The sequence below is a fragment of the Chiloscyllium plagiosum genome, unplaced genomic scaffold, assembly GCF_037043375.1.
Source record: "Chiloscyllium plagiosum isolate Xiang-an unplaced genomic scaffold, Cpla_swu_hap1 HiC_scaffold_30, whole genome shotgun sequence".
Lineage (NCBI taxonomy): Eukaryota > Metazoa > Chordata > Chondrichthyes > Orectolobiformes > Hemiscylliidae > Chiloscyllium > Chiloscyllium plagiosum.
The window spans coordinates 4,112,663-4,127,412 of record NW_028270168.1 but is presented as its reverse complement, the minus strand read 5'-3'; the positions used below and the strand labels follow the sequence as shown (position 1 = coordinate 4,127,412).

General features: G+C 43.3%; 1 protein-coding gene across 2 annotated transcripts in view; it reads left to right on the top strand.

Annotated features, from left to right (window-relative positions):
* Nucleotides 1–14,750, top strand: part of myom3 (myomesin 3) — a 109,652-nt gene that overhangs the window by 39,952 nt on the left and 54,950 nt on the right. For both annotated transcript variants that reach the window (XM_043717220.2, XM_043717219.2), the window contains exons 12-16: nucleotides 1,072–1,122; nucleotides 4,224–4,351; nucleotides 6,009–6,192; nucleotides 8,033–8,207; nucleotides 9,671–9,792. In XM_043717220.2, coding sequence (XP_043573155.2) covers nucleotides 1,072–1,122; nucleotides 4,224–4,351; nucleotides 6,009–6,192; nucleotides 8,033–8,207; nucleotides 9,671–9,792 — 660 coding nt within the window. The remainder of the gene's footprint in view (nucleotides 1–1,071; nucleotides 1,123–4,223; nucleotides 4,352–6,008; nucleotides 6,193–8,032; nucleotides 8,208–9,670; nucleotides 9,793–14,750) is intronic.

Genomic DNA, 14,750 nt, shown 5'->3' with positions numbered 1-14,750 from the left:
ATGTTTGATTCTATCTATGGGACATTATTTTTAAATCATTGTTTTTGAGATTAGGGGCAGCAGATTTAAAACAGAGATGAGGATAAATTACATCTCTCAAAGGGTGAATAATCTGTGAAATCACTACCTCAGAGTGCAGTCAATGGTGGGACAAATTTAAGGAGATTTTTTAATGAGTAACAGATTGAAGGAGAGCGGGCAGGAAAATGGAGTTGAGGCCAAGATGAGATGAACCATGATTGTATTAAATAATGGAGAAGGCTTGAGGGCCTGAATGGTCTACTCCTGCTCCTAGTTCATATGTTTTCTTTAGAGAGAAGAAGGTTGAGAGGTGATTTAATTGAGACATATAAGATAATCAGAGGGTTAGGTAGGGTGGACAGTGAGAGCCTTTTTCCGAGGATGGTGATGGCTAGCATGAGGGGTCATAGCTTAAAATTGAGGGGTGATAGATATAGGACAGAGGTCAGAGGTAGTTTCTTTACTTAGAGAGTAGTGGGGGCATGGAATGCACTGCCTACAACAATAGTAGACTCGCCAACTTTAAGGGCTTTTAAATGGTCATTGGATAAACATATGGATGAAAATGGAATAGTGTAGGTTAGCTGGGCTTCAGCTGGTTCCACAGATCACTGAAACATCGAGGGCAGAAGGGCCTGCACTGCGCTGTAATGTTCGATGCTCTATGTTCTTAATGTGGAACAACATATATTTATTTATGTGGCTGTGGTCATTATTTATTGCTATAAGAAACCATGTGAATGTGTCCCAGATGGAATACTGGCCTCTGCTTGGAAAGGTTTGAATAAAAATTCCAATTCACACTTTCATTTATAATTCAATACAATCAGTCTCAGCTGCACAAACTGCACAGAATGCGAATGATCTCTCTGAAGAAACGTGGGCTTGAGGAACAGTCTGTTTTAAAGTACTGGATGGATTGAAGCTTCCAAGATTGTATGTAAAGTTTAAATATTAGGATCTCATCATGAATTCGTGATTTGTTTCTGTTATTCTTGTTGGTGCTCAACTGTCATGATAAAACTATAAGTTGTTTACTTTTAATTGCAGATATCCAGACTGATATCGGCGTCATTCCGATTACTAAAGATGAGCTTGAAGGTAAGTCTGGCTTAAAGAATCCCTGCTCTTTAACAGGATGTGGATACCACTGCCAAAGCCAGCAATTGCTTATCCCTAATTGCCCCCTTGGCTAGCTCAGCCATTTCAGGGGGCAGTTAACAGTCAACTGCATTGCTGTGAGTCTGGAGTCACATGTAGGGTGGATCAGGTGAGAATGGTCAATTTCCCTCCCCCTTAAGGACATTACTGAACCAGATGGACCTTTACAACAATCAATAGGAATTTCCTGGTTACTGTGAGTCTCACTTTCCTCATTTATTAATTGAATTTAAATTTCACCACCTGCTGTGGTGGGATTTGAATCCCTGAGTCTCTGGGTTTCTCATCCAGTGTTGATTATGTTGCCACATTTACATTACATTGTGTGACTGTCTCCTCTGGGGAAGAGTAGCTATTTTACCCTAACCACTAATCACTCCCTCTACCCCACCTGCCGGCCTTGTACCCACCCTTGGTCTGTTCATTGCTGACTGCAAACGAAATGAGCTGCCTCAATTTCTCCACGCCCCTTCACCCACTCCAACCTCACCCCCCCGCACCTCCCGAACGTGCAGCACTCCATTCACTCTGCACCAACCCGCAGTTCACCATCAAACCCCCTGACAAAGGTGGGACGGTGGTAGTCTGGGGAATGAGCCTCTATGTCGCAAAGGCTGACCACCAACTCTCCAACAGCATGTCCTATCTCTCCTTACCCACAGCCCCACCACGACCCATCAGGCCAAAATCACCCGCACTGTCCGTGTCCTCATTGCCTCCAGTGATCTCCCCTTCGCTGCCTCCACACTCATAGACCCCAGCCCTGAATTGCCCGGTTCTACCTGCTTCCCAAGATCCACAAGCCCAACTACCCTGGCCAACCCATCATCTCGGCATGCTCCTGCCCCACCAAACTCGCCTCATCCTACCTCAACTCCATCCTCTCCCCCTTAGTTCAGACACTTCCCGCCTACATCCACGACACCAACCACGCCCTCCATCTCTTCAGCAACTTCCATTTCCCCAGCCCCCAGCGCTTTATCTTCACTATGGATGTGCAGTCCTTATACATGTCCATACCACACAAAGATGGCCTCCAAGTCCTCTGCTTCTTCCTCTCCAATAGACCCATTCAGACCCCCTCCACCAATACCCTCCTCCGCCTCACCGAACTGGTCCTCACCCTTAATAACTTTTCCTTTAATTCCTCCCATTTCCTCCAAATCCAGGGGTTGGCCATGGATACTCAGATGAGCCCCAGCTACACCTGCCTCTTTGTTGGCTATGTCAAACATCCCTTTTCAGCACCTACACAGGCACTATGCCCCAACCCTTCTGCCGTTACATCGATAACTGCATTTGTGCAGCCAGGCTGAACTGGAGCAGTTCATCAACTTCACCCACAACTTCCACCCCACCCTCAGATTCACTTGGTCCATCTTGGACACCTTCCTCCCCTTTCTCACCATTTCCGTCTCTGGCAACAATCTCCAGACAGATGTTTATTCCAAACCCACAGACTCCCATACCTACCTGGACTACAACTCCTCCCACCCAGAATTCTGCAAGAACCCCATCCCATTCTCCCAATTTTTCTGCCTCTGCCGCATCTGCTCAAACAAGAAAACATTCCACTCGTGAGCATCCCAGATGTCTACTTATTTTGAACAATGTACTTTTCCTCCCTCCATCATCCAGACAGCCCTCTGGCCCCCCCCACCTGTTCCACTGCTCTAAACCACCCCCTCCCAATGCAATAAAGGCAGAGTCTCCCTTGTCCTCACCTCCCACTCCAACAGTCTCCACATGGTACGCATCATCCTTAAACACTTCCACCGATTCCAACTAGGCCCCACCACCAAGAACATCTTCCCCTCCCCAAACCTCTCTGCTTTCTGCAAGGACAGTTCCCTTCAACAGTCCTTGGTTTGCGCCACTCTCCCCACCAATGCCCCCGAAATCCAAGGCACCCTCCCCTGCAGCCAGAAAAGATGTAAAACCTGCCGGTACACCACCCCTCTCACTTCTATCCAGGGCCCCAAACAGTCCTTGCAGGTGAGACAGAGGTTCACCTGCCTCTCTTCCAACCTAGCCTATTGCATCAGGTGCTCCCGATGAGCTTTTCTCTACATCAGGGGGACCGAACATAAACTTAGGGAATAGCTCACCGAGCATCTCAGCCGGGCCTACAGGGGCTGACCGAATCTCCCAGTCACCGCCCATTTTAATTGCCCCTTCCCTACTCCCTTTCCGACTATCCCTGGCCTCCTCCATCGCCAAAACGAACCACAGCGCAAATTGGAGGAACAACTCCGCACCTTCCGCCTGGGCAGCCTACAGCCCAGAAAGTTCTCCAATTTCAAATAACGTTCCTTCCCATCTCCTGACTACCTTCCCATCCCCTCCCCATCTCTTCCACTGCTCCCTGCCACCAACCAGATTAATTCCTCCCACTGACCAACCAGGTAGTACCCTCTGCCTGTCTTCACCTTTCACCACTTCACTACCCTGCCCCCGCCACTCCCTTTATCTGCAGTTCCCCCTACATCCACCCCAGTCCTGAAGAAGGGTTACACCTGAAATGTTGGCTGCTCCACCTTCTGATGCTGCCTGGCTTGCTGTGTTCTTCCAGCCTCCTGCCTGTCTAATTAAGTTATTGAGTCATTCAGGTAGGCCCGGGTGCAGTGAGGAGTCAATCATGAAGACAGGGAGCGATCTCCCATTACAGGCAGCCCTTGTTGCCTCTGGTGATGTTAGGGGTTGACAAGATGCTCGATCAAGAATGCCACCACCTTCTCCAAGCTCAGAAGGAAGATGCCCAGCACAGTTTCCACCTTGTATAGTGCCTGCCCAGTCCCATTAAAGTACCAGTGGTGCTTCAGGAGATCCTTAATTGACCTCAATGACCACTGGCAGGACAACCATCCATCAACTTTGAGTGTCACTGATAAAGGTGCCATTTTGTACAGTTATATGAGCATGCTCTCTGAGGACCTGTGAAATGTCAGCCATAGATAATAGTCTTTGGATTGTTGTGCCATCAAAGGCCAGAGTGTAAGTATCCTTAAAGAGTTAACAAAGTAAACGTTTGTCTGTTTTAGGAGATGTCCGTATTCCACACCCTCCGACTAATCTGCAGGTCACAGATATCGGACAAACATATGCTGCCCTCTGCTGGAAGGAGCCTTGTCCCCGAGGCAGAGAACCACTGACATATATTGTGGAAAAGGTGAAATGCGAATGTGTGCAAGTATCAGTGATGTGGAGCAGAGTTGTGGTGGACTGAAAAAAATGTTAGCTCTATTTGTATATGTGTTATTTAATAGTTAAACTTGTCACTTGTTTTTTGGTGTCATCCTCAAGATTGTGCATTCCAACTTAGAGTAATAGAGTCATGGAGATATACAGCACTGAAACAGATCCTTCAGTTCAACTTGTCCATGTCAACTAGATATCCTAAATAAATCTAGACCCATTTGCCAGCACCCGGCCCATATCCCTCCAAACCCTTCCTATTCATATACCCATCAAAATGCCTTTTAAATGTTGCAATTATACCAGCCTCCACCACTTCCTCTGGCAGCTCATTCCATACACGTACCACCCTCTGAGTGAAAACATTGCCCCTTTAAGTCCCTTTTAAATTTTTCCTCTCTCTCCCTAAACCTATGAACTCTAGTTCTGGACTCCTCCACACTGGGGAAAAAAACCTTTTATATTTAACCTATCAAAGCCCTTCATGATTTTATAAACCTCTATAAGGTCATCCCTCAGCCTCCAATGCTCCAGGGAAAACAGCCCCAGCCTGTTCATATTTGAGAATGAAGGGTCCATTTCCAATTGACATTCTGGAATATACTCCGATGCTGTTGTCTGGGGCCTACTGTATTCAGCTTCAAGTCTTGACACATTTCCAACAATCCAGAGCAGAAATGTGTCAGACACGTAGAACATAAAACATAGAACATTACAGCACAGTAATGTTCTTCGGCCCTCGATGTTGCACTGACCTGTGAAACCAATCTGAAGCCCATCTAACCTACACTATCCCATTCTCGTCCATACGCCTATTCAATGACCACTTAAATACCTTTAAACTTGGCGAGTCTACTGTTGTTGCAGGTAATGCATTCCATGCCCCTACTACTCTCTGATGAAAGAAACTACCTCTGACATCTGTCCTATATCCATCACCCCTCAATTTAAAGCTATGTCCCCTCATGCCATCCAAGGAAAAAGGCTCTCACTGTCCACCCTATCTAACCCTCTGATTATCTTATATATCTCAATTAAGTCACCTCTCAACCTTCTTCTCTCCAACGAAAACAGCCTCACGTCCCTCAACCTTTCCTTATAAGACCTTCCCTCCACAACAGGCAACATTCTAGTAAATCTCCTCCTCCAAAGCTTCCACATCCTTCCTATAATGTGGTGACCAGAACTGTACACAATACTCCAAATGTGTCAGACCCTTTGGTGCCATTTGGTTTAGAATGTTTTATTCCTCGTAAACATTAGAAACTGTATTAAAGAAACAAACTCTGAGAAAACTGATGAACCTAAATCAACCAAATTTAGTCAAATTTTTATTGCTTACATCAGAACCAACTCCTCGTGATTTAAATTTTTCATTTGGGTCATCCCAATTCTTTACAGTACATAGAAAGAAAATAAGTTATGATTTTTCATCATGGGTTTGCAAACAACAGGAATGTCTCAGGTGCTGCCCTCTGGTTGATTGGAAAATAATTATTGCTATTGACAGCAAAGTCTAAAAATAAAATCTACAGTCAGTGACCTTCAAATAAAGTTATAAATTCTTCATTTACAATTATGTACTATCTTCAAATATATGTTTACTCTGTATTTTTATTTTCTTTGTCCAGTCAGTAGCTGGGAGCAGCAGTTGGCAAAGAGCAAACTGTGAAATTCCAGTGAGCTGCCCAAGGTTTGCTGTCACTGACTTGGTCAAAGGCAAGCTGTATTGTTTCCGAGTCCGAGCGGTCAATAAGTACGGGATCAGTGAGCCGTCACAGCCTTCTGAAGCTGTTTCACTTGGAGAAACCCCAGGTAAAATCATTCACCTGTAACAAGATGATCAGTTATCGAATCCAATCCTGGAGCACGTAAACCTAATCCAAATTAAATGCAGAAATTAAAGTTTAACATCACAGAACTAGAAAATGGTGGAAAATTCAGCAGGTTGGTTAGCATCTTTGGAGAGAGAAACTGAGTTAATGTTTCGAGTCTGATATGACTCTTCTCCAAAGTGAATTCTTCACAACTCAGTATTGAACAAGAATCACACTGGACTCAAAATGTTAACTTAGTTTCTCTCTCTACAGAAGCTGTCAGAGTTGCTGAGTTTCTCCAGCATTTTCTGCTGCTATTTGTGATAAGTGAGTGCCTTACTCGGCCACTTCAAGGGGCATTCAAGAACAGTCAACCCATTCCTGTCGGTGTGCAGTCAGACCAGGAATGGGCAGCAAATTTGCTTCCTTAAACAACACTAGTGACCAGATAGATTGTTTATATACAAAGTCGCTTGCGTACGTATTTTTCTTTTTTCATTAAGAAAGGATTATGTTCTGGATGTGGGTTTGCTCGCTTAGCTGGAAGGTTCGTTTTCAGATGTTTTGTCACATTACTAGGTATCATCATCAGCAAGCCTCTGGATAAAGCATTGGTGGTATGGCCCACTTTCTATTTATGTGTTTAGGTTTCCTTGGGTTGGCAATGTCATTTCCTGTGGTGATGTAATTTCCCATTCTTTTTCTCTAGGGATGGTAAATTGGATCCAAGTTGGAATGTCATGCTTCTAGGAATTTTCATGCATGTCTCAGTTTGGCTTGTCCTATGATGGATATGTTGTCCCAGTTGGATCCCATTTACCACCCCTGAGAAAAAGAACAGGAAATGATGTCACCATGAAAAATGATGTCACCACAGGAAATGACATCACCCACCCAAGGAAACCTAAACACATAAATAGAAAGTGCGCCATACCACCAATGCTTTATCCAGAGGCTCACTGTTGATGATACCTAGTAATGTGACAAAACATCTGAAAATGAACCTTCCAGCTAAGCGAGCAAACCCACATCCAGAAATTCAACCTGAGCTACACATCTTCTCAAAACTTGCAAAGGATTATGTAGATTGCTAAACCTTAGTGCGTTCCCTCCTTACCCCACCATCTCCCTCCAATCAATCTCTGACCAATCATAAACTATGTGCATGGTCCAAGGTTAATCATCTAAGATTGATAGTTAACAGATTCGATTGCATTGTCAGCTCAACCATGGTCCAACCAATCAGTACCCTCCTCTCATGCTGTATAAATTGGGTTTCCCTTTTGAAGTTTGGTTTCTTCTTTGCCAGTCCTCATTCATATCTCTATTTGGCCATGTTCAAAATATATTTAGCATTTTTGTAGTTTTAGGGAAAAAAGGAAAAATGATCTCTATTTGTGATCAGTGACTTCAGACAGTAAGTATTGTCTATTGTCTCTTGAAAGTTTACACAGTTTCCTCTGCACTCCACCAGAGTACACACCCGTTGTCAGCACAAGCTCAGATCCTGCCGTGCTTGGCTAAATCAGGCTGACCTCTCGGAGTTTGGAAAAGGGCAGGTGATTAGTGCTAAATGGGAAAATTGATGTGTTAATCTCTCTCCATGCAGCCCAATCAATTTCAAATTTCTGAAGCTCAATCAGGCTTTGAGTCATGGGATGTTTGCAACCCACCTTCAGTGCTTTAAAGAAGGCATGAAGTGCAGAAGTGAGAGAATGATCAAACTCATGAGCAAGTCCCAGTCTTACTGGAGACTGTACATTAACGTTTGCACAGTTCACTACCGAATTGAGCAAGTAGCCATGATTACTAAAGTGAGTTATCCCTCTTTTACCCAGCTGCTCTTTCTCCACCACATGATATTATTGCCATCAGGAACACAAGGACATCTGTGATGGTCCATTGGAAAGGGCCTGAAGATGAAACTGACCTCTCGGGTTTTTATATTTATGCTTGTGAGGTTGGGACAAACAACTGGGAGACCTGCAACAATAAACCTGTCAACTCAAAAAGGTGAGAGCACCATCTCGCCAGGAGATTGAAATATTTAAGAAAGTTAATTGTGGCTGAAAATGATTGCTTAACCTGTTCCATTATCAGCAGCATGTACAGATATATATTTAATGTTTTTCTCACATCTCTGCATATTCTGCCATTTGTTTTATAAAATAGTGAAACATAGAAAAGATTCTGTGTTCATCTTTCACAATCTTCAGAAGATCTCAACATGCTTCGTATTTAATACGATAATTGAATTAAATAATCATTCACCAAAACCACTTCAGGGGCTTTAATCATTTACTGATGGGATGGGGCATCGCTGTCTAGGGCCAGCATATATTGACCGTCCTTATTTGCCCTGGAGAAGGTTGGGGTGAGCTGCTTTCTTGAACTGCTGCAGCTCATGAGCTATAGGTAGACCCAAAATGCCCTTAAGGAAGGTCTTTATGGATGTTAACCCAGTGACAATGAAGGAACGGTGATATTTTTCCAAGCCAGGCTGATGAGTGATTTGAAAGGGAACATGCAGGGGTGATGTTCCCATGTATCTGCTGCCATTCTCCTTTTAAATGGAAGTGGTCATGGCTTTGGAAGATGCTATCAAAGGAGCTTTGATGAGCTTCTGCGGTGTACTTTGTAGATGGTACGCACCTACATTACAAAATCCCTAAGTGAGCTCAAACCACCAACCTTTCAATTAACAGTTAAATGTGCAAACTAATTGCACCATAAAGACTGAATACTACAAATCCTTATTGTGTCTAAATTTCCTTGTACTGTTGAGTTGAAACCATTCTGTCAGGTCCCAATGATGTCCAACACTTGATGCACATAAATAAGAAATAAGTGAAAGCAAGTGATTCTGATGGTTCTATGTTCCAATTTTCTTGCTTTACAATGACTTCTCCACAGAGAACTGTTGGTGGCATATTCTGCTCCTGGTCTGTGCTCAGTCAATTAATCACATTTCGGGCTGCAATTCAAACTCCACAATTGATGTGAGAGTCATTTGGACAGAGAGGGGGTGACTCTGATGCTGGTCACCATACAAAACTCTGTGTGAGGTCCAAAGTGTGACTTCTGCAATGTCTTAGTCCTGACCAAACTCTGATCATTACTGAGTGCATTCAGAAGTGAGGGATACACCCAACCCTTGGATGGAATATTATAAAGCAGTGAAAGTAAGGGGAGATTTATTTTGTTGTTGGGGTGTGAGCATTACTGTTGCCAAACCAGCTGAGCTTTTCCAGCAATTTCTGTTTTTGTTCCCTGGGGTTCTGGGTGACGTCCAGTGACCAGACCATCACATCACCACTTCCCTCTGAGGAGAATGAAAGGGGCAAAGAAACAGAGAAACTGGTTGATTCCATTGCTACTGATTGCTTTGTTTTATCAGCAGAGACATGATGGTGGTTGTGTCGAACTGAATTAAGCCACAGAGATTCATTACATCTGTATCTGTTTACATCCACCAGTTTTCCAGTGCATGGCCTTACTCCTGGAAAGAAATATGTGTTTCGAGTGAAATCTGTCAGTCCAGCGGGGCTCAGTGACTATTCTGCTGAATCGACACCCATAGTGGTGAACAATCCCATCTGTGAGTACTGTGTGGAAGGTTCCAGATATGTTATTCTTATTTGGAAGCTTGGTTTCTAACATGCCCTGAACCATGACTATGCTTTTTCTATATTGTGCATGTTAAGAAGGGAATGTATAGTTTTAAAAGAACAAAGAACAGTACAGCACAGGAACAGGCCCTTCCACCCCCAAGACTGTGCCTTTCTTGATGCCTTTCTAAACAAAAAACCTTTTTGCCTCTGTGCGGTCCATATCCCTCTATTCTCTGCGTATTCATGTTTTCACCAAGATACCTCTTAAACACTGATTTTGTATCCGTCTGTAACTGCTCCTCTGGCAGCACATTCCAGGCACTCACCACTTTCTGTGTTTTAAAAAAAAACCTGCCTCTCACATTTCCTTTAATGTACCCACTTTTACCTTAAACCTACGTCCCCATGTAAATGACATTTGTACCCTGAGAAAAAGGCTCTGACTCTCCATTCTCTTCAGGCCTCTCATCATTTTGCAAACTTCTGTCAGGTTGCTCGTCAGCCTTCGATGTTCAAGTGAAAGCTAACCAGGTTTGTCCAATCTCACTCCATAGCTAAGACCCTCTAAACCAGGCAACATCCTGGTAAACAGTTTCTGCACCCTCTCCAAAGACTCCACTTCCTTCTGGTAGTGTGACAACCAGAACTGTACAGAACATTCCAAATGTGGTCAAATTAAAGTTCTACGCAGCTGTAACATGACTTGCCAATTTTTATATTCCATGTCCTGACTGATGAGGGCAAGCATGTTTAATGCTGCCTTTACCACCTTATCCACTTGTTGGTCACTTTCAGGGAACTATGGACCTGTATGGCCATGTTGATATTGATGCTATTAAGGATTCTGCTATTAACTGTATTAGACATTTCAAAATGCATCACCTCACATTTGTCTGGATTAAACTCCATCTGTCATTTCCCCACCCAAGTCTCCAGCTTATCTATACCCTGCTGTATCCTCTGGCAAACCTCCTCACTACCTGCAGCTTGCCCAATCTTTGTGTCTTCCACAAACTTACTAATTTCTACATTCTCTCCAAATCATTTATACATATTGCAAACAACAGGGATCCCAGCATTATTCCCTGTGGAATACTACAGGTCACAAATCTCCAGTGGGAAAAATACCCATCCACTGCTTCTCTCTATCTTCTATGACTAAGCCAGTTCTGTATCCGCTTACTAGCTCACTGTGGATCACATGTGGCTTGACCTTCATCCGCCGACATTTCCGCCACCTCCAAACAGACCCCACCACCAGGGATATATTTCCCTCCCCACCCCTCTCCGCCTTCCGCAAAGACCGTTCCTTCCGTGACTACCTGGTCAGGTCCACGCCCCCCTACTACCCACCCTCCCATCCTGGCACTTTCCCCTGCCACCGCAGGAACTGTAAAACCTGTGCCCACACCTTCTCCCTCACCTCCATCCAAGGCCCTAAAGGAGCCTTCCACATCCATCAAAGTTTTACCTGCACATCCACTAATATCATCTATTGTATCCGTTGCTCCCGATGCGGTCTCCTCTACATTGGGGAGACTGGGCGCCTCCTAGCAGAGCGCTTTAGGGAACATCTCCGAGATACCCGCACCAATCAACCAAATCGCCCCGTGGCTCAACATTTCAACTCCCCCTCCCACTCTGCCGAGGATATGGAGGTGCTGGGCCTCCTCCACCGCCACTCCCTCACCACCAGACGCCTGGAGGAAGAACGCCTCATCTTCCGCCTCGGAACACTTCAACCCCAGGGCATCAATGTGGATTTCAACAGTTTCCTCATTTCCCCTTCCCCCACCTCATCCTAGCTTCTAACCTCCAGTAACTCGATCCCCTGACCTGTCCGGGCTTGTCCGACCTGCCCAGCTCCTTTTCCACCTATCCACTCCACCCTCTCCTCCCTGACCTATCACCTTCATCTCCTTCCCCACTGACCTATTGTACTCTATGCTACTCTCTCCCCACCCCCACCCTCCTCTAGCTTATATCTCCACGCTTCAGGCTCTCTGCATTTATTCCTGATGAAGGGCTTTTGCCCGAAACGTCGATTTTGCCTGTCCTCGGATGCTGCCTGAATTGCTGTGCTCTTCCAGCACCACTGATCCAGAATCTGGTTTCCAGCATCTGCAGTCATTGTTTTTACCTTCTGTATCAGCCTGCCATGAGGGACCTTGTCAAAGGCCTTGCTAAATTCCATGTAGACAGCATTTACCACCCTGCTGTCATCTTTGTCAATTCATCAAAAAACTCAATCAAGTTTTTGAGACATGACCTTCCTTGCACAAAGCCATGTTATCTATCACTAATAATCTTTTAAAGGCCAGTTGATTAGAGTTCAAGACCAGCATGTTCCTATGAAATCCATGGGTAAGGATTACAAGATTTAGAAACATTTAATGATAAGAAAAGTTCTGAGCTTAGTCAAAAGAAAAAGGGGGCATTCACAATGTTTGGGAAACAGAGGACAGACAGATCCTGATCGGACATTTACACACAACATATGTTTTTTAAACCCTTTAAAATGAATAGACAATGACCTCGGTTATTTGAACATCAATTATCTGAATTTCCGGTTATCCAAACATGATCTCAAAGTCCTGATGCTTGGGTAAACTGTGTTATCCAAACATTCGATTATCCAAACATTCGATTATCCAAACATTCGATTATCCAAACATTCGATTATCCAAACATTCGATTATCCAAACATTCGATTATCCAAACATTCTGATTATCCAAACATAATGCTACCTGCCTGTGTGGTTTGGATAGTTGAGGTTGCCCTATAGTTGAATGGCTTAGAAGCAAGGGTAGATGTGAGAAAATAATTGAGCTACAGGTGTCCTATGATACAGGGAGACAGGAACAAATTATTTAGAAAGATTGAATTATCCAAAAGCTCAGAGAGTGCACAAGCCCCTTTCAGAGAGAGAAACTGTTCATCTGGAGAGAAAAGGCCAATAAGAGCATCTAGGTGAAAGTGAGTACTGCAGATGCTGGAAATTCGAGTTGAGAGTGTGATGCTGAAAAGCACAGCTGGTCAGGAATCATCCAAGGAGCAGGAAAATCGATGTTTCGGGCAAAAGCCCTTCATCAGGAATAAGAGCATCTGGCAGTTTAGTAGTCTCCAAACAGCAGAAGGAAAGAAGTCCTGACTGGCTTAGAAGTATGTAAAAGCTCCTAAAAGTGAATGCTTTGGAAAAGGAGTTCAAGGAACCCATTGTAAAAATATAATTGAGCTGAGTTAGCAGTTTGTTTAAGAGTCTCGGGAAGAGAAATTAAGTAAATAAATAACATTGGTGGAAGTAAGAAAATGCTGAAAAGGAACCAATTGCAACTGAGCAATGAAAACTAAAGTGGAAACAAGATGACCTTTCACTGAAGTTTGAGTATCTGTAAGGTTGTTGCTGAGGTTAGAAGTGATGAATCTTTATTTATGATATTATGATCTTCAACTAGTTCTTGTGTAGTTCTTGTGTAGTGAATGTTGTTCGTGTTTTTCCTTTAGTGTGTAATAAACTTCTATGTTCTTTTGTTTAAAGTATATTAGTAGCCTTTTGTGACAGACCACCACAAAGCACATTGCAAAAATAAAATGCATGATCTATCAAGCCAGGATTTATCCTGGGGTTTGACTTGTCCAGTATTACTATCAGCTGGGATTATAACACTTTCTAGTACCATATTTTGGAAATAAATGTTATCCAGTGAATAATTTGTGAATTTGTCAATTTTAGTTGCTATAGCTTTCAGCTTAGAATACCAAGTACAGAACCACATTCTACGCATTCAGATATTAAGATATTTTAAACAACATTCAGTGGAAATCCACAAACAGATTGTATTGCCAAACAAGAGATTTCTCTTAAAATAAACCCTGTAAGAAAATCAGTGTCTTTTAAATTTTCAGCTCCAGAGTTTAGCTGTCAAAATAATGTCTTCGATACAATCTATGAAGCACTTTAAAGTGTAGATCATGGTGTGGAAAGCATCTGAGCATTGGTGTAAAGCTATTGTATTGTTAGGAGATAGGGGATTGAAATGTTTATGCAACATTTATGCCATTTACATGTTTCAAGAGAAATACATGATTGTATAACAGAAATGTTGGGCACAATTTCATGCAGGTTTATCTGGCACGGCCACCTAATGTTTTGATTCTCATGCCTTGTATCGAATCCACTAGGTTTGCCCTTTAGATTTGCTGCCAGAGCAACTAATTATCGCAATTAATCGACAAACAAGAATAAAAATCCCTCTTTTGCTGTTCTCTGAGAAAAGTACTGAGGTCTTGTTACGTTCATGATAAAACCCATTACTGACAAGAAAATGGAAAGTATACCTGACCGTGTTTGAGACAGGTCAGGTATACTTTCTACTCTGGACTACAGCCGTGAGAGGAACAAAATGGAGGATGGGAAAAAATTCTGGCTGTTACAGCTGTTCCTTTTTTGAGGTATTTTAGGTGCTGGAGGTGATTTCCTCAAATTGCAGGAGCAGCAATTACTGTTTCATATGCTGTTGCATTGTTTTGGAACTTTGGAAAAAAAGTCAAAACAACAGCAGTTTTTAAAGGGAGAAGAACAGACAAAGGAAGCATATGGTGAGATCATTGTAGGAGAGAGAGAGAGAGAGAGAACCTGCACAGCTACAGCCTTTGCTGTTTGAATTCATGTATCGTTGGACATCGGAGTGCATCTGGGAAAATTAACAAACAGTGAAATTCACAACTAATCTTGGAGGAACTGTTGGGCAAAGTTCACAGCACAGAATCAAATAAGTTAATTGTTGTTTTAAGTGTGGCCTACAGAGAATCTGTAGTAGTGAGTAGAGTGGGTTCTTTCTTGATTATATGTTTTTGGAGATATGTCTCTTGATTAAACTTAAAATATAAGTCATAACTATTAATTTAAGCTGGGGTAGTGTTTGTAGAGGAATAAGACGGTGT